Here is an 18,414-nt window from a genome sequence, read left to right as displayed (position 1 = left end):
GTGATTGATCCTTTATGCATACATTTTTAATAAATATAATCAGATTTAATATCTAGTAAACAGATTCAGTGAGTTTTCAAAATAAAGTCTTTAATGAAAACAAGATTACAGAGAAAAGTTAATGACGAGCAGTCGACACGCTGATGTGAGACATGAATATAAACACTGACATCATTTAACATATCGTCATATTTAATTTAAATGATTGTTTTAAATCACAGGAGATTATAATTCAGACTCTGATCAGTTTCACAGTTTAACTGAATTTAAACTGAAACTGAAAGTGACGTGTTTTAAAAGCTACATTTACACAGATGATTTTAAAATATGTCGGTGATGTTAGTTCAGTTCAACATTAAATATTCAGATCATTAAGATGATTATTAAGATAATCGTTAAGATACGTGTGAAACAACCAATAACATGAAATGTGCGTCTTCACACATGAACTGATGTTTCAACACGTCACATGATGATGATGTCACGTCTGACATTAAAACAAAACATGGACCTGCTCTGACTCACTGTGCTGCATAAACAGCCACTCGTTACCCAGCATGCACCTCTGTTCCAACATGAAGCTGGTAATGTTGACAGAAACATTAGATTGATCTGATCGCAGCGCCACCTGTAGGTGAGATCAAACAGGAGGATGATTGATCATTAATGTGAAATGGGCGTGGCCTGTCGAGTTAACGAGTGTCCACACGGTGGCACTGTGACTGAATAAAAATCAAACTCCACACAGACGATAATATAACTTCACTAGTGATTGATTACTGATTGATAGCTGTCTGCAGGGGGCGTGGCCTCGGTCACAGCCCCAGCTCTAACTCCGCCTCATTTCCATGGTAATCGTGGTGGTGGGCGTGGCCTGGTGAGTCCAGGGTCAGTCCGCCTGCACGCTCTGTGCTGTCGTCCACCAGTCGAGGAGACGCATCCGTCTCCTCGACCACCACAGCTTCAACCCCGCCCTCCTCTCTGGTGGCTCCGCCCTCCTCTCTGGTGGCTCCGCCCAGGTCGTCGGCAGCTCCGCCTGCAGTGCGAGCGACTCCTCGAGGTCGAGTCAGGAGGTGGTGAAAGGTCAGCAACACGGCCTGAGGGAGGGGGCGGGGCCAAACAACATGATGTCACATGAGCTGCTCACCTTGTTTAGAAAGTCACCTGAACATGATTTAATACAAATATAAACAGTCAATAAATATGAGATAATGTTTTTAACAGTCGGATCAGAACAACTATCTGTTTAATAATCAGCTGATTACTGACAAACAGCTGATCAGGAACCAATCAGAGGAAGTTTGTGAGAACATTCAGCAGACAGAAGTTAAACCAGACAGAAACATTAAATCACTGATCATTATAATAATGTTAACGTACTGAAGTACATGAACATAAAATCTGTAATGTGTTAATGAACTGAGCGAATGAATGTAACATTCTAATTACACATCAGAGACTGAAGTGATCAATAACTCTGATCGTTCACACTGTAATGAAGCTTCCTCATATGATCCTGGAACTACGGGAGCCTGACGGGGCCAAAGAGCAGAGTCAGTGTGACGTCATCTCGAAGGTTTGACACGTGATCGTTTCCGATCTATTGATCAACCGGACTGTGTTTGACTCGTTTCTGATTGGCTGGTGACATGAACACTCTGTCCCTGCTTTTATTTTGAAGGTCCATATCAGTGGTCTTATTTTTCCCATGATGCAGCTTGTTTCTCTGAAGTTTATGGATTATGATATAAATATGAGAGTAATCTGATTACTGATGTCAGTGACCTGAAGCATTCTGGGAAATGTGGTCCTGCTTTAGTTACAGCAGTGTTACGTGTGCAGCCAGGTGATGTGGTGTGATGTCACGTGTGGTGTGATGTCACCCGGCGCCGGCTCTCTCTGCTCTCCACGCTGTCGTCACCCGTCTCTCTCTCTCTGTCTCGCTCGCCCGCTCTCTCTCCCAGTAGAACCAGTTCATTGAGCCGCAAACTGGAGAGAGAGGGGAGGAGCTCCGAGCTCTGCACACACACACACACACACACACACAGACACACACACACACACACACACACACTTATCACTGAAACTTTAAACTTGTTACATTAAATTGAAATAAACTTTATTTAAACTCACCTCCTGAGACGAGTCTGTCTGCTCCACAGCCTGCAGGATGTGACATCACACACACATCATGACATCACACATTATGACATCACACATCATGACTCTGTGTGTGTGTGTGTGTGTGTGTGTGTGTGTGTGTGTTACCGTGGTCTCCAGCCTCAGTCGTTCTCGCAGCAGTTGAGGACTCTGTAAGAATCAACCAATCACAGTCAGCTCACTGGTCACATGGTGCAGTGACATCATCATATCTTTGTCTGGTCTGTTCTGACCAATCAGCAGCCTCAGGTGTAAAGTGGGTGGAGCTGTGTCTGCTCTGTGAACCGCTACATGCTGCTGTAGTGTAGTGAGTGTGGTGTTCTGGAGGCTCAGCTCTCAGCTGACCCGCTGGACTTCTTCACGAGAGCAGAACTACAGAGTGAGTGGTGTCGGGTTCCAGTCCGCTCAGCTGGACACCAGATACACACAAAGTCACAGGAGTTCTGCTCGTGACTGAAGTCAGAACCAGGCTTCATTCATATTTTACCAAATTAAAGATCAACAGAGGTCCGGTCCTGAAAGGCTCCAACAGAACCAGAACATTTAGTCATATTCAGGTGGACACTGAGTGATGATGTCACTCAGGTGACCTCTGACCTCTGAACTCTGGCTCGACTCCGAGGAAGCTGATGAGGAGGAGGAGGACGAGGAAGACGAGGAGGAGGTTTTCTGTCCACCGGCGTCAGGAGGGGGGGAGGCCTGCAGACACACACACACACACACACACACACGGGCCATGTTGTCAGTGATGACATCACAACGTGTGTGTGTGTGTGTGTGTGTGTGTGTGTACTCACTGATGTCTGGCTCACTTGTTGCAGAAAGGGCTGAAGGCTGCTGGGTTCCCATGGTAACTGTATAACACACACACACACACACACTCATATTGATGATCACATCTTGAACCAATAAACCGATCAGCAGATCAATAAACAGAATTCTTACAGGTGTAGCCTGGTTCTGATCCAGCAGACAGACCAGCATCAGCAAAATCCACATCCTGGAAAACTCAAAGAACTGGTCCACACCAAGTCCTGGTGGTCTGAACTGGTCCCGATGGTCCTGGTCGGTCCAGGTCTGGGAGTTCTGCAGGTTCTGACTGAGTCTGGCTGTGATTTGTCTCTTTTATTGTCTCTTAGCAGGAAGTGACCCGTCATCATGTCTTCCTCTGTTCCCGCCCCCCTCCCACTGACCACGCCCCCTCCCACTGACCCCGCCCATCAACCAAAACAACCTGATTTATGTGTGTGTGTGTGTGTGTGTGTGTGTGTGTGTGTGTGTGTGTGTGTGTGTGTGTGAAATGAGCATAAAGTCACTTTACATGAACGTCCACATACTTCTGGCCGTGTCTGTCAGGCTGAGATTGATGCAGCTGTGGTGAACCAGACGACAACACAACAACACGACAACACGACAACACACCCTGCTGACAGTAAACACATTTCACAACCACACACACACACACACACAGAAAGTAAAGAAACGAGTCTGATGAGAAAATATGTAATAAAGTAAAGTTACACTGAATAAATAACAACATAGACACAATCACAGTCACATGGCTGAACAGAGCTCGAGTTAAAGTCATCCATTAACATTACTGTGGCTCTGACGCAGCAGTAATCTGTAAAGTAACTAGTAACTATAGTTATTGAATAAATGTAGTATTGGAAGTAGCAGAAAATGGAAATACTTGAGTAAATGTACTTAGTTACATTCCTTCACAGTGAACAACACATTATATGTTTAGTTTGTGTGAAGTTTCAAAGCATAAAACAAAAAGGTCAGCGATTAATACAAAATCTTTGGCTAAGCCCCTCCCCCAAAAACTGATTGTCCAATCACAGCTCAGCAACAGTAACTAGTCTCATGGCCTGGTACCCATTAGCTTTAGCCTCAGTCTGTTAGCATGATACCCTGACCTGAGACCTGTTAGCATCAGTCTCAGTCTGTTAGCATGATAACATGACCTGAGACCTGTTAGCATCAGTCTCAGTCTGTTAGCATGATATCATGACCTGAGACCTGTTAGCATCAGTCTCAGTCTGTTAGCATGATAACATGACCTGAGACCTGTTAGCGTCAGTCTCAGTCTGTTAGCATGATACCCTGACCTGAGACCTGTTAGCTTTAGCCTCAGTCTGTTAGCATGATAACATGACCTGAGACCTGTTAGCGTTAGCCTCAGTCATTTGCGGGGGCAGGATTTCCTGGAATTTGATACTGGTTTATGATACTGGTTTGGTCCTGGTATGTGGTGCTGGTATGCGGTGCTAGTATGCGGTGCTGGTATGGTTCTGGTATGCGGTGCTGGTATGCTGTGCTGGTATGGTGCTGGTATGCTGTGCTGCTATGTGGTGCTGGTATGGTACTGGTGTGTGGTGCTGGTATGGTACTGGTATGTGGTGCTGGTATGGTGCTGCTATGCTGTGCTGGTATGGTGCTGGTATGCTGTGCTGCTATGCGGTGCTGGTATGATGCTGGTATGCGGTGCTGGTGTGGTGCTGGTATGTGGTGCTGGTATGTGGCGCTGTATGGTACTGGTATGTGGTGCTGGTATGTGGTGCTGGTATGTGGTGCTGGTATGTGGTGCTGTATGGTGCTGGTATGTGGTGCTGTATGGTGCTGGTATGGTGCTGGTATGTGGTGCTGTATGGTACTGGTATATGGTGCTGGTATGGTACTGGTATATGGTGCTGTATGGTACTGGTATATGGTGCTGGTATGGTACTGGTATATGGTGCTGTATGGTACTGGTATGTGGTGCTGTATGGTACTGGTATATGGTGCTGGTATGGTGCTGGTATATGGTGCTGGTATGGTACTGGTATATGGTGCTGTATGGTACTGGTATATGGTGCTGGTATGGTGCTGGTATATGGTGCTGGTATGGTACTGGTATGTGGTGCTGTATGGTACTGGTATATGGTGCTGGTATGGTACTGGTATATGGTGCTGGTATGGTACTGGTATGGTACTGGTATATGGTTCTGGTATGGTGCTGGTATGTGGTGCTGGTTTGGTACTGGTATGTGGTGCTGTATCGTAATGGTATGTGGTACTGGTATGTGGTGCTGTATCGTAATGGTATGTGGTACTGGTATGTGGTGCTGGTATGTGGTGCTGGTATGGTGCTGGTATGTGGTGCTGGTATGGTACTGGTATGTGGTGCTGGTATGTGGTGCTGGTATGGTGCTGGTATGTGTGTGTGGTTTCAGCTTGTTCATCGTGCTGTTAAATAAATGTTATATTTGTGAGATTGAAGGATTCAGTGTGATGATGAGAGAATTATTAGTGAAGATAACTGAAACATGTGAACTGAAACTGAAATCAACTTGATTACATTTGATTTCTGAGTTGAAACATAAATATCAAGTTGAGTTAACTCAGTCCTGAACAAATTAAACCAGCATGACAGGTTTTACACCTACAGGACTGCAGGTACTGTCAGTACTACAGTAACTGTAGTACTGTCAGTACTACAGTTACTGTAGTACTGTCAGTACTACAGTAACTGTAGTACTACAGTAACTGTAGTACTGACAGTAACTGCCAGTACTACAGTTACTGTCAGTTACTCTGTGTGGACTTGATGTGTAGAAACACAGAAGAAGTAAATCTTTCCTGACTGAAGCTCAGTGTGACACCACAAACATCCACTACTGTGTGTGTGTGTGTGTGTGTGTGTGTGTGTGTGTGTGTGTGTGTGTGTGTGTGTGTGTGTGTGTGTTGTTTCCGGTCTGTTCTAAATCAGTGAGTTGAATGTGTTTATCTGCCTGAATACACACACACACACACACACACACACACACACACACACACACACACACACACACACATGCTTGTTGGTTATTTTGCTTGAGTTTGTCTTAGTTTAGCTGCTTTGGTTGAGTAATTGATTTGTGTTTATTGAACGTATCATTGATTTAATCAAGTTGTTTACAATAATAAAGTCTATTTTACTGTATGTAGCAGTTTTCTGTGATTATTTTGTGCATATGTTTTGTGGTATTTGCTGGTTGTGATGGTCACTGTTCCTTTAATTGTAAATATTTTACCAATATCTGCATTTAAAGTGAACCTTCTTTGAGACTGGTTATTGGTCCCTGATTTCAGGGTGGTGCCCCGTTTTAACGACCTGCAAATTCTTTTTATTAATTTGCATTTTATTAATTTCAATAATTATTATTGATAATTATTGATTTCTAATAACCACACCTGCCCTACCAGCAATTCCCAACAATAAGTAACTTCAAATAAGAGTATCTAGTAATATGTAATAGATTACATGTTGAAGTACAACGTCCACCACTGACTGTGACTGTTAATTCTCATCTTTCCTACCAGAGCCGAGGAACTCAAACGCAGCAGCAGCAGCAGCAGCATCTTCTCCAGGTGTCTCCAGGTGTCTCCAGCTGTCTCCAGGTGTCTCCAGCTGTCTCCACGTGTCTCCAGCTGTCTTCAGGTGTCTCTAGGTGTCTCCAGCTGTCTCCAGGTGTCTCCAGCTGTCTCCACGTGTCTCCAGCTGTCTCCATGTGTCTCCACGTGTCTCCAGCTGTCTCCACGTGTCTCCATGTGTCTCCACGTGTCTCCACGTGTCTCCACGTGTCTCCAGCTGTCTCCACGTGTTTCCAGGTGTCTTCAGGTGTCTCCAGCTGTCTCCAGTTGTCTCCACGTGTCTTCAGGTGTCTCAATGTGTCTCCAGGTGTCTCCAGGTGTCTCCAGCTGTCTCCACGTGTCTTCAGGTGTCTCCAGCTGTCTCCAGCTGTCTCCAGGTGTCTCCACGCGTCTCCACGTGTTTCCAGGTGTCTTCAGGTGTCTCCAGCTGTCTCCAGTTGTCTCCACGTGTCTTCAGGTGTCTCAATGCGTCTCCATGTGTCTCCAGGTGTCTCCAGCTGTCTCCAGTTGTCTCCACGCGTCTTCAGGTGTCTCAATGCGTCTCCATGTGTCTCCAGGTGTCTCCAGCTGTCTCCAGTTGTCTCCACGTGTCTTCAGGTGTCTCCAGCTGTCTCCAGCTGTCTCCACGTGTCTTCAGGTGTCTCAATGCGTCTCCATGTGTCTCCAGCTGTCTCCACGTGTCTTCAGGTGTCTCCATGCGTCTCCATGTGTCTTCAGGTGTCTCCACGTGTCTTCAGGTGTCTCAATGCGTCTCCATGTGTCTTCAGGTGTCTCCAGCTGTCTCCAGCTGTCTCCACGTGTCTTCAGGTGTCTCCAGCTGTCTCCAGCTGTCTCCACGTGTCTTCAGGTGTCTCAATGCGTCTCCATGTGTCTCCAGCTGTCTCCACGTGTCTTCAGGTGTCTCAATGCGTCTCCATGTGTCTTCAGGTGTCTCCAGCTGTCTCCAGCTGTCTCCACGTGTCTTCAGGTGTCTCAATGCGTCTCCATGTGTCTCCAGCTGTCTCCACGTGTCTCCAGCTGTCTCCACGTGTCTTCAGGTGTCTCAATGCGTCTCCATGTGTCTTCAGGTGTCTCCAGCTGTCTCCAGCTGTCTCCACGTGTCTTCAGGTGTCTCCAGCTGTCTCCAGCTGTCTCCACGTGTCTTCAGGTGTCTCCAGCTGTCTCCAGCTGTCTCCACGTGTCTTCAGGTGTCTCCAGCTGTCTCCAGCTGTCTCCACGTGTCTTCAGGTGTCTCAATGCGTCTCCATGTGTCTCCAGCTGTCTCCACGTGTCTTCAGGTGTCTCAATGCGTCTCCATGTGTCTTCAGGTGTCTCCAGCTGTCTCCAGCTGTCTCCACGTGTCTTCAGGTGTCTCAATGCGTCTCCATGTGTCTTCAGGTGTCTCCAGCTGTCTCCAGCTGTCTCCACGTGTCTTCAGGTGTCTCCAGCTGTCTCCACGTGTCTTCAGGTGTCTCCAGCTGTCTCCAGCTGTCTCCACGTGTCTCCAGCTGTCTCCACGCGTCTCCACGTGTTTCCAGGTGTCTTCAGGTGTCTCCAGCTGTCTCCATGTGTCTTCAGGTGTCTCCACGTGTCTTCAGGTGTCTCTACGTGTCTTCAGGTGTCAATCAAAGTGTGTCATGTGACCAACTTGTCTCCTATTGGTTGATTGAAGTCAGAGTGCATTTGTGGAAATAAATTAAATATTACCAAAATAAATATAAAAACAAACATTTAAAAAGGATCAATTAAAGAATGAAATGAGGAAGTTAATAATATAAAGGGAAATAAATACAGAGGGACATTAAAGCAGAAACTCACTGATGTCATGAGATTTATTTCTTAATTCAGTTTAGATTTTGGCACTTGTGATCCTCCGTACAACTGTTTGTTCGTCCTCATATTGAAACTGTTTCTGCTCGTGAACATATAAAGATCTTTGTGGACTTTCAGTCATCAAATGTAGAATATGATCAATATTAAATGTGGAGTTTTAATGGAGGACAACAATGTAAATGATGAACAGCAGCCTGATGATTCATCCACAGAAGTAGATTTATTAACGTCACAGCTGTTCTTCATCAAACTGTGCAACACATTAAACTAACTACATGTTGATTTACGTCACAGTGAGCTGTGACGTCACAGTGAGCTGCTACATTCACACTAATAACAAACTGTCCTGTCGTCTTAATGTCAAACGTCAGTCTGATGTTTTAGCGTCAGACATTTTGAACAGGCACAGTTGCGGTCACCTTCACTGACAGGCAGGACCCCTTTCACGCATGCGCAGCAGGGATCGGCTCGGAGCTGCTCCACAGAGCGGAGTGAGGAGGAGGAACGACCGCGGCCATTTTGTGACTGCAGGAGTGAAGAAGAAGAAGAAGAAGAAGAAGAAGAAGAAGAAGAAGAAGAAGAAGAAGAAGAAGAAGAAGAAGAAGATGAGTTCTACCAAAAAGGTGTGTGTGTCTGTGTGTGTGTGTGTGAGTCAGGGTGGTTGGCTCGTGTAGCTGTTAGCTGTTAGCTGTTAGCTGCCGGACAGACTGCAGCACCAGTGCAGGTCAGTACATCCGACAGATCAGTGACGCGGTGTGACGTAGCCCCGCCTGTGAGAGCCCGGATGTGTCGGACGTCCTCACGTTTAATGAACCGATCAGACTTTATTAGTATTCAATAAAAACGACTTTATCCTGAAACCAGACATCAGTGAGCATGTTAGCACGTTAGCACGTCAGCACTTCCTGTCCCCTCGTCAGTTTACAGTCATTGTGCCGTGAGACGCTCAGAAGTCATGTGACCGTGATGTCTCTGTAGCCTCACATCAGCTTTTACTGCTACACACTTCATTCACCTTCAAACATCACACAGTTCATCTGTGGAGATGATCTGGTGAACAGAACCTGGACGGATCAGAACCTTGTGTTTGACAGATTATTTTGTGTTAAAGTGCTCAGTGAACTACATCGTCTCATCAGCACCAGAACCAGCACCAACATGGAGCCAACTGGGCTCAGAAAAGCTCGTAAACAAGATGAACATCACAATAAATCTGCTCATATTGACAACTGCAGTTCTGGTTCTGGTTCAGTTCTGTGAGCTGCTCATATACAGGAGCAGCTCTACAGTGTTTCAGTCAGGAGACGACGTCACTGACGACGCCGTCGGCTGTGTCTCTCTATAATGACGTCACAGTCTGATGCCGTGTGTGGTTGATGACACAGTTCTGACAGGATCAATACATCCTCTGTCTCTTCATCAGTACAGACAGAGCTCTGACGTGACTTCAGCTCTCTGTCACGGTCAAATTAAAAGGCCGACAGTAAAGACTTCAGGCGTCTGATGACGAAACACTTCACTGTGTTAAACAATCAGCCAAAACAACAAGAGGTTATTATAAGAACTGTGACTTTATGACCGAGCGTCTTCAGCTCCTCTGACATGAACCACATGAACATAAAGGAGAAGTTGTATAAAGTAACGACATGTAACAGAGTGATGAGTCGAGTGCTCGCTCTGCAGTTCACCTCACAGACCTGGTTGCAGTGTTACCACAAGCCTGGAGGCTTCAGACAGTAACAGTCGATGTCCATCTTGTCTCAGAGTTGAGACTTGACTGACAGACCAGATAATCAGAACACATTCACAGCAACAACATTAATGTGATATCTGTTGCAGTTTGTACAAACGTGGCAGCGATCAAGTGTTTCCTGACTGTTTTGCCTGAATACGAGTGTGAGAGTCTGTTCACACAGCGGCCATTTTCCTGTGACATCACGCTGAGGATTTAAGGTCTCTGACCAATCATTTTCATTTCACTGCCTCCACATTGATCAGCTACTGAAAAGACAAATAGTGAACATCTGGAGGGACGTATGTCAAAGTACAACAACATTTGATGACCTGTGAGCTTCTGTTAGACAGCAGCTAACGTTAGCATTCAACCACTTCCACGCTAACATGCTGTTTGATAGTGTTTTGTCTTGGAAGTGAAACACACTGCAGGTAATCACACATCAACGTTAGCTAGGAAGTGGCTGAATGCTAACGTTAGCTAACGTCATATCAAATATGTTGTTTTACCTCGATTTGTCCTGATGTCCCTACAGATGTTCACTGTCCACTAACTTTACACCTCTCAGTGATGTAATGAGAACAGTTTCTCTTAAATACGACCTGAACTCAGCAGCACTCTGAGCACAACGTCAGAGGAAAATGGCCGACGTGTGAATCAAGGACTTTACAGTAAAACCCAGAGCAGCCCAGTGACACATGAAGCTGAAAAAACTTTACTTCCTGGCTGTTAAATGACCAGATCTGAGCCAGCTAACTTGAATAAAGATAAAATAATTTGACCTCATGTTTCTTCTAGACTTTCAGATGTCATTGAAACGAGTCATGTCTCGGGGGTTGTGACGCTCAAAGAAATGTATCTGCCGGTTTACACAACGTTAGCTTGTTTTACATGTAGAGCCTGGTGCTCTTCCTGGAGGTTGGTCTGCTTTAGTGTCGGGCGATATGTTAAAAATTTCCAACCGGCCATCGTCAGCCCATCAACCGGCGGTTGCCGATATATTCGGCAGTTGTGTGTGTGGCGGAGAAAAAAAAGGGGGGGGATGTTGCATTCATGTGATGTCGGAAAAAATCTAAAAATGACTTTCAGAATGGGATAATTCACATGAACGCCACCTCATGTCAGAAAAACAACTTGGTAACTCGGATCTTCTGACACCACATGAATGCAGCAAAAAAGTTTAGCGTGCTTTGCGGGCGCAGGGGGCAGAAGGACGCATTCGCTCACAGCCTCTAAATGAGCAACAGGTGGGAGATCAGGATAACATACCTGTCCTATTATAACGATCAGGGTGCACAACTGCACATCTTTTTTTGATGTAGTTCTCAAATATGGTTTATGAATTAACGTTACTTTCAGCTCCGCCATTTTGTGAAAGACTCATCGGAAATCGTGTGAAGCTGCCAGTTCCAATACGCGCGCACTTTGAATTGTGCTCTACATAGTAATTATTAACTATATGTACCGTGTTGAATTCTGTGGAGGCAGACCATTAATTAAGCAAAATAAAATAACAAAAATCGCCCAAAAAATGAAACCAACCGTGATGGACTCAGCCGATGGGCGATATATTCGTCCCATCGCCCAAGCCTAGTCTGCTTACCGATCTGCTAATAGCCATCAGCTAACATGCTCTTCCAAATGAAGTATGTGAATCTTTCACAACACCTTCTGTTCCACAATAACAGCCTTGTTAAGTTGTTAAGACTTGTTTCAGTCCACTGAAACACTAAAGTGCTTTTAATTTGAAACAGTTCCAGGAAGTGCTGTGTTTGAACTTTGAGAGGAGGAACAGGAACACTAACGAGCTGCAGTGTTACCTGCTCCGACTCCTTACTGAGTTTCCTCTTGTGGACTTCAGTCTGACTAGTTGAACGACGCACAGCACCGCTCAGCTACCCTCAGGCTCCTGCTAACGAGCAACGTGCTGCTAGTTCTGACAAATGTTGGTTCAGTCTGTTGAAGCCCGTCCACCGGACCACCAGAACCCTACCCTAGATACGGGCGGGACCAGAGGTGGAAAGAGAAGTGAAGTTGAGCAGATTCCAGTAGTTTGTTAGCAAACATTGAAATAAGAGAGAATCTGCTCAGCTACAGATGCATGAAGACCTCACTGACTCTCCTTCTCTGTGTTTGTGTCCAGGAAGTTAAACCACACGGCTGTGAGCACTGTGGCAAGTCCTACACGAGACTCGCCTATTTGAAGGTCCATCAGAGAATTCACACGGGAGAGAAACCATACAGCTGCGATCAGTGTGAGAAAGCCTTCACGTCATCAGGAGAGCTGAAGATGCACCGGCTCACTCACACTGGAGAGAAACCCTACCGCTGTGAGCTGTGTGGGAAGAGCTTCACTCAGTCAACTCATCTACGCAGCCACCAGCGCGTCCACAGCGGAGAGAAGCCCTACTGGTGTGAACACTGTTGGAAGTTCTTCGCTTCATCAGGTGAACTGAAAATCCACCAGCGGCGACACACGGGAGAGAAACCCTACAGCTGTGATCACTGTGAGAAAGCCTTCACTACATCAGGCCAGTTAAAGATCCACAGACGAGTTCACACCGGAGAGAAACCCTACAGCTGCGACTACTGCGACAAGGCTTTCACTCAGGTGTCTGCGTTAAGCAGCCACCAACGAGTCCACACAGGAGAGAAACCATACTGGTGTGATCAGTGTGGGAAGGCCTTCGCTAACGGGAACAACCTAACGCTGCACCTCCGAGGTCACACCAGAGAGAAACCGTTCAGCTGTGACCAGTGTGAGAAAGCGTTCACTTCATCCAGCGACTTGAAGAAGCACCAACGCTTCCACACTGGAGAGAAACCGTTCAGCTGTGAGCTGTGTGGGAAAGCTTTCGGTGCATCAGGTGAACTCAAAGTCCACCAACGTGTCCACACCGGAGAGAAACCGTACAGCTGCGACCAGTGTGGGAAGACCTTCTCCTACAGCAGTTCTGTCAAGGTCCACCAACGTCTCCACGCTGCACCCACCTGAACATTTCTGACAGCTGAGCTGGTTGTTTCCTGCTTCCTCCTGCCTCCTGTCTCCTGCTTCCTGTGTCCTGCTTCCTACTTCCTGTCTCCTGCCTCTTGTCTCCTCCTGCCTCCTCCTGTCTCCTCTTGCCTCCTGTCTCCTGTCTGTACGTCCCTCTGAGCGTTTCCTCTCCTGTCATCAGTGCTGACATGTTTCGTGTTGTGAAACACTTTCATCTGACTCTGACGTCTCCAGGCTGGAGACTTGATGTGATGGTTGAGGAACAAAGATGTGGCTTCATGAAGAGACTTTAATGACATTAAGTGGGACCTGATCGTGGTGTAGGATAGATTAACTAAACATGTTAATGTTGAAGGTTCTCAGTCATCAGCTCATGATTACTCTAAGTTCTTCAGAACTGAAGAAGCCTCTTGGATGAGAGGTGAAAAGTCCAGTAGCCTACGATACAGCAGCTAGAGTTCTCATGTAATGTTTAGTGTTTTAGTTTCAGATGCATCAGCTGAATGGGTCCTCTGGGCCTCCTGGCAGCGTGGTGCTCCTGGGTCCTGGGGCAGAACCTTTGGGTTGAGTCTCCAGCCCTTGACAAAGGTGCTGGCTAAGACCTGGACCTACGCTCTCTGTGCTGCCCACTGCTGATGGGTTAACTGTAGACTACCAGTTCCTTCACCTGCATCTGAAATGGATCAGACAAGATGAAGACACAGTTTTCAGGAACATTGAGATGCTTTACTGTGAAGTCTCTCTGGAGGTGTGGAGTGAACACAGACACAAGGACCTCTGACCTCAGGAGATGAAGGATGTCTCAGTTTTCTCTTCAGACAGATGACGTCAGCATGGACAGACTACATTGTCTACATTGTGTGTATGAGCATCATCTGTGCTCCTCTCCTCGTCCTCACCTCAGCTGTCTCAAAGTGGTTTGAAGATATAATGTCTTTTTTTCCTGTTTTAAAGTATTTTTTGGCCTTTATTGCTTTATTGATAGAATAGCTCAACAGGAAACAGGATGAGAGAGAGAGGGGGAGAGACACACAGCAAAGAGCCCCAGGCCGGGACTCGAGCCCGGTCCGCTGCAGCGAGGACAAAGCCTCTGGGGACGTCTGCTCCACCAACTGAGCTAAACCCCATGATATAATGTCTGATGATGTTGGAGTGTAACTGCTGCAGAAACTGATCATTGCATGATGCCACATGGTGACAACTTAAAATACAAAGACAACCCAAGACAGTGTATCAGACATGACCCAGTTGTTGGTTCTGTTCTGTAGAGGTTCTCCAGAGTTATATGATGTAACGATGCTGAACAGCTTCAGTTTGCTTTGTGAACACATGCTGTGTCTCCTCTGGGCCTGGGTCCATCACTCTGATGAAGACAGACCGGCTGCTTCTCTGAACCCACAGTCTCAGCATCCGGCTGTCACCATGGCAACCGATGATCACAGTTAGCTTCACAGGAAGTTCAGCTCATCATCAGCCCGTTCATCACCACAGAACCATAGAACTGGACCATCGTGTTCTGAGAGTTGATGCACAGCTGATTCTGACATGGTGTTTGTTAAGTTAATGATGTCACTAACTGCTGTCTGTCTGTCAGAACATTCATCCTTTAATGAATTCATCCTTTAATGAATTCATCCTTTCAGCAGCTGATTGACAGGTTAATTAATGCATCCATGCTCCTGTATGTGTTCAGGCTCAGTGGGTCTCATTCATCATGTCTCATCATGTTCAATAAAGATCTTGAGTTAAGTTGTGTTTGTTTTCTTCATGCCGGTTGTTGTTTGGTGTTGATGGAGCGAGTAGAAGTGTGTGTTGCCCCCTAGAGGCTGAACAGTGTCATCACATCGAGGCTAAAATACAACAGAAGTATTTTACAGTGATTTTATAGAATAAACACGATGACTGTAAGTTTCGAGCAGGAGTGTGACGGCTCGTCATCTCTCCTCTCAACCAGCAGTGGTCTGTAGGTGAGGATTCACCCTCAGGTTTGTGACACTGTGGTTTAAAAGTTTTCCAGTGTAACATCCTCACAGCTGCAGACTGAACTTCAGAAGATCACTGTCACAGTATCAAACTCCCCCTGTGGTCTCAAGTGAGTTTGGTTCAGTGAAAACGAGCCATGAAGTTCTCTGAAGGTGTGTTGCAGTCCATCATGGTCGGTTCTGGAGATGTTGATGACAAGGAGACTGAAGAAATGACTGAAGCAGAGCAGGTCCAGATCACCACACCAAACATCCCAGACCTGGACCACAGTGGTGAATCTGCTGCAGAACCCTTCCTCACCTGCAGCTGCTGTAAACATTATGTAGTCTGATGTCTGAAGGTTTGTTCGGCAGCTGTTTGAATTATGTGCATAAAAGGATTAGAAGAAAAACAAATACACCTGCTTTATGTTGTAAGTAACTGAATCAATCCATGTTCTACAGTGTCAGTTTTTACCATTCAGAACCTGTTTGTTACGTTTAGGTTGTAAAATGCTTCATTGAGCATGTTTATGTTTTTAATAGAACAAACTGAGCTCGTTAATTAATGTAACCTCCAGGAGACAGAAGGGTCGTAGGAGGAGACACCAGAGGACCGGCACGTTCAGGAGGTGTGTTGTGTCTTCTGAGGGAACGTATTGATTACTGATTGATTTATCACACTCACTCCTGTAGATTCACTGAAGGCTTCACACCTACAAACTGGATCACATGACACATCAGGAGAACCAGACAACAGAACAACAAACCCTTTATTTCCTCATGTGGAGCACATCTGAAGTAATTCATGATGACATCAGTCAGATCACTGGACCATGATACTGATTCATCAGATACATGATGCTGGATGATCTGATTGTTCGGCAGTTACAGTTTCATCATATCAAAATGATTTCATACGTACAGATATTAACACACTGATGTAATGAGACAGCTGCAGACCCTCATGGTGAATAAAGGCATGTGGTGAAGTTATGACCCGCCCTCCAGGTGGGTGCAGCCTGTATCTGAACATGTGGTTGTTCCTCCATCGCTGGTGGGACGAGGCTGGACCTCTGGTTCTGGTTCAGGTCCACAGACAGACGTCTGAAGCATGTTCATGTCCAGAGTTGTTTACACAGTAGATGCATCTTAAATTAAAATAGAGGAAAAACAAGAACACTGAAACAAAGCAACAACCTCAGTGAGTGGGCTCTGGGGACAGTGTGATGATGGCAGGACGGTCAGGACGTAGCCGTCTCCCTCCACAGAGCCATACGTTAACATGCTGTTAACAATGCAGAGCTCCAGATGTCCAACTCATGGTTACAGCTGTCAGGACAGGAGGACACAGCTGTTCACAACTATGTAGTGTGAGTGCGTCGGTGTAGCTTAAGAGAACAACCCTGAGTGAAGGTCTTCTCACAGTGGTCACAGCTGTAGGGTCTCTCTCCGGTGTGGGTACGTCTGTGTTTCCTTAACTCGCCTGATGTATTGAAAGCTTTCCCACAGTGGTCACAGCTGTAGGGTCTCTCTCCGGTGTGGACACGTTGATGGACCTTTAACACACTCGATGTGATGAAGGTCTTCTCGCACTGACCACAGCTGTACGGTCTCACCCCGGTGTGGAAGCTCTGGTGCTTTCTCAGGTCACCTGACGTAGTGAAAGCTCTGTCACAGTGGTCACAGCTGTAGGGTCTCTCTCCGGTGTGGACACGATGGTGGACTATCACCTCACTGGATGTAGTGAAGGTCTTCCCACACAGCTCACAGCTGAACGGTTTCTCTCCGGTGTGGAAGCGTCGGTGTTTCTTCAGATCGCTGGAGGTGGTGAAAGCTCTGTCACACTGGTCACAGCTGTACGGCTTCTCCCCCGAGTGAAAGCGCTGATGAACAGTTAAATTCATCCCGTTAGCGAAGGCCTTCCCACACTGGTCACACCAGTATGGTTTCTCTCCGGTGTGGACTCGTTGGTGGCTGATGAGTTGAGATGTTTGAGAGAAGGTTCTGCCACAGCGCTCGCAGCTGTAGGGTTTCTCTCCGGTGTGAACTCGTCGGTGGACCTTTAACTGCCCTGATGTAGTGAAGGCTTTCTCACACTGGTCACAGCTGTAGGGTTTCTCTCCTGTGTGACCTCGGCGGTGGACCTTCAGTTCAGTGGATGATCTGTAACGTTTCCCACACTGGTCACAGCTGTAGGGTTTCTCTCCGCTGTGGACCCGCTGGTGACTGTGTAACTGAGTGGACTGGGTGAAGGACTTCCCACACAGCTCACAGCGGTACGGTTTCTCTCCAGTGTGGACTCGTCTGTGGTTTTTCAGTCCTCCTGATGAAGTGAAGCCTTTCTCACACTGGTCACAGCTGTAGGGTTTCTCTCCTGTGTGCCGTCTCTGATGGATCTTTAAATATCCTGACGATGTGAAGGACTTGTCACAGAGCTGACAGGGATGTTGTTTAGCTTCCTGTTTGCTTCTCTGTTTCTATAGAGACGGACACAGAAGAAGGTTTGATGAGGTGTCAATCACTCAGATCAATATCAGAAGCATTTCAACATCATTTCAATGTAAACAGACTTTGGTCGATGAGCGAATCAACGAACAGAAGACATTATAACTTTGTTTCAGACTGAAGGTACCAACATATCAGAGTACTGGAGGCGTCTCCTGACAGTGAGCCACATGGACTAACACCTACAGCAGAACCATCCTCCAAGCTTCCTTTAATAAACGGGTCACGTCCAGGGTCAGGAAACAGGCCGGTCACGTCTCTGCTGACCCCCCACAGCCCGGACACCCTCCGGTAGGAGGTCCAGAGCTCTGCACACCAAGAGGACCGGAACACAGGGACCGTTTGTTCCCCCAGTCTGTCGCTGTGCAATCACCTCTGATCCCACATCTTCACACACTGTTCCTTCTTAATGTAAGTTCTGTTGGACCTTCCATCGGCACTATCTCGTACATATAGTCTCAGTTGTCACTGTTTATGGTGGAGTCCAACCTGCAGCCCTTTGCTTCACGTCATCTCTCTCATGTCCCGACACAATAAAACATAAACTAACTGCAACAGAGTCAGAGTCCTTGTTTGTGTTGATGCTGCACATACAGCTGATTCTGATTCTGAGGGCAGACAGCTGGTGTTGATCCGAGTTGTCCAGAAACAGTAAATGTACAGAACACGAGACCTTCTGTCTGTGGCAGCCTGTTAATGATGTGCTGATGGTGTTGACCTCAGCAGAACAGCAGTCTGATTACATTAGTAATAGATTACATCTACCACACACCAGCCGGTCCAGAACAACTCATAGACATGGAGTCAGAACATCAGGACGAGCTTCTTCATCTCAGTCCAACCAG

General features: G+C 46.5%; 3 protein-coding genes across 3 annotated transcripts in view; 1 reads left to right on the top strand and 2 right to left on the bottom strand.

Annotated features, from left to right (window-relative positions):
• Window positions 1-69: 69 nt before the first annotated feature.
• Window positions 70-3,272, bottom strand: LOC141003519 (uncharacterized). Its single transcript, XM_073474883.1, has 7 exons — window positions 3,106-3,272; window positions 2,958-3,014; window positions 2,758-2,859; window positions 2,269-2,310; window positions 2,134-2,163; window positions 1,884-2,018; window positions 70-1,097 (listed from the first exon to the last, which is right to left on the bottom strand). The coding sequence occupies exons 1-7, from the start codon at window positions 3,157-3,159 to the stop codon at window positions 816-818; spliced, it is 702 nt and encodes a 233-aa protein (XP_073330984.1). The 5' UTR covers window positions 3,160-3,272; the 3' UTR covers window positions 70-815.
• A 5,587-nt stretch (window positions 3,273-8,859) lies between these two features.
• LOC141003535 (uncharacterized) overlaps window positions 8,860-18,414 on the top strand; it is a 19,795-nt gene continuing 10,240 nt past the window's right edge. Inside the window, exons 1-2 of the mRNA XM_073474900.1 lie at window positions 8,860-8,993; window positions 12,249-13,067. Coding sequence (XP_073331001.1) covers window positions 8,976-8,993; window positions 12,249-13,067 — 837 coding nt within the window. The 5' untranslated portion in view covers window positions 8,860-8,975. The remainder of the gene's footprint in view (window positions 8,994-12,248; window positions 13,068-18,414) is intronic.
• LOC141003505 (uncharacterized) overlaps window positions 15,817-18,414 on the bottom strand; it is a 4,425-nt gene continuing 1,827 nt past the window's right edge. The window contains exon 2 of the mRNA XM_073474866.1: window positions 15,817-17,541. Within this exon, the coding sequence (XP_073330967.1) occupies window positions 16,426-17,541 (1,116 nt within the window). The 3' untranslated portion in view covers window positions 15,817-16,425. The remainder of the gene's footprint in view (window positions 17,542-18,414) is intronic.

Source organism: Pagrus major, chromosome 10, assembly GCF_040436345.1.
Source record: "Pagrus major chromosome 10, Pma_NU_1.0".
In the NCBI taxonomy this organism is placed as follows: domain Eukaryota; kingdom Metazoa; phylum Chordata; class Actinopteri; order Spariformes; family Sparidae; genus Pagrus; species Pagrus major.
This window is presented reverse-complemented; position numbering and strand designations above follow the sequence as displayed.

Coding starts and splice junctions, on each gene's coding strand:
- LOC141003519 (XM_073474883.1), bottom strand. CDS start 3,159: ATGTGGATTTTGCTGATGCTGGTCTGTCTGCTGGATCAGAACCAGGCT. Junction 2,860..2,957: donor AACAAGTGAGCCAGACATCA/GTGAGTACACAC, acceptor GTGTGTCTGCAG/GCCTCCCCCCCTCCTGACGC. Junction 1,098..1,883: donor GCAGAGAGAGCCGGCGCCGG/GTGACATCACAC, acceptor CCCCTCCCTCAG/GCCGTGTTGCTGACCTTTCA.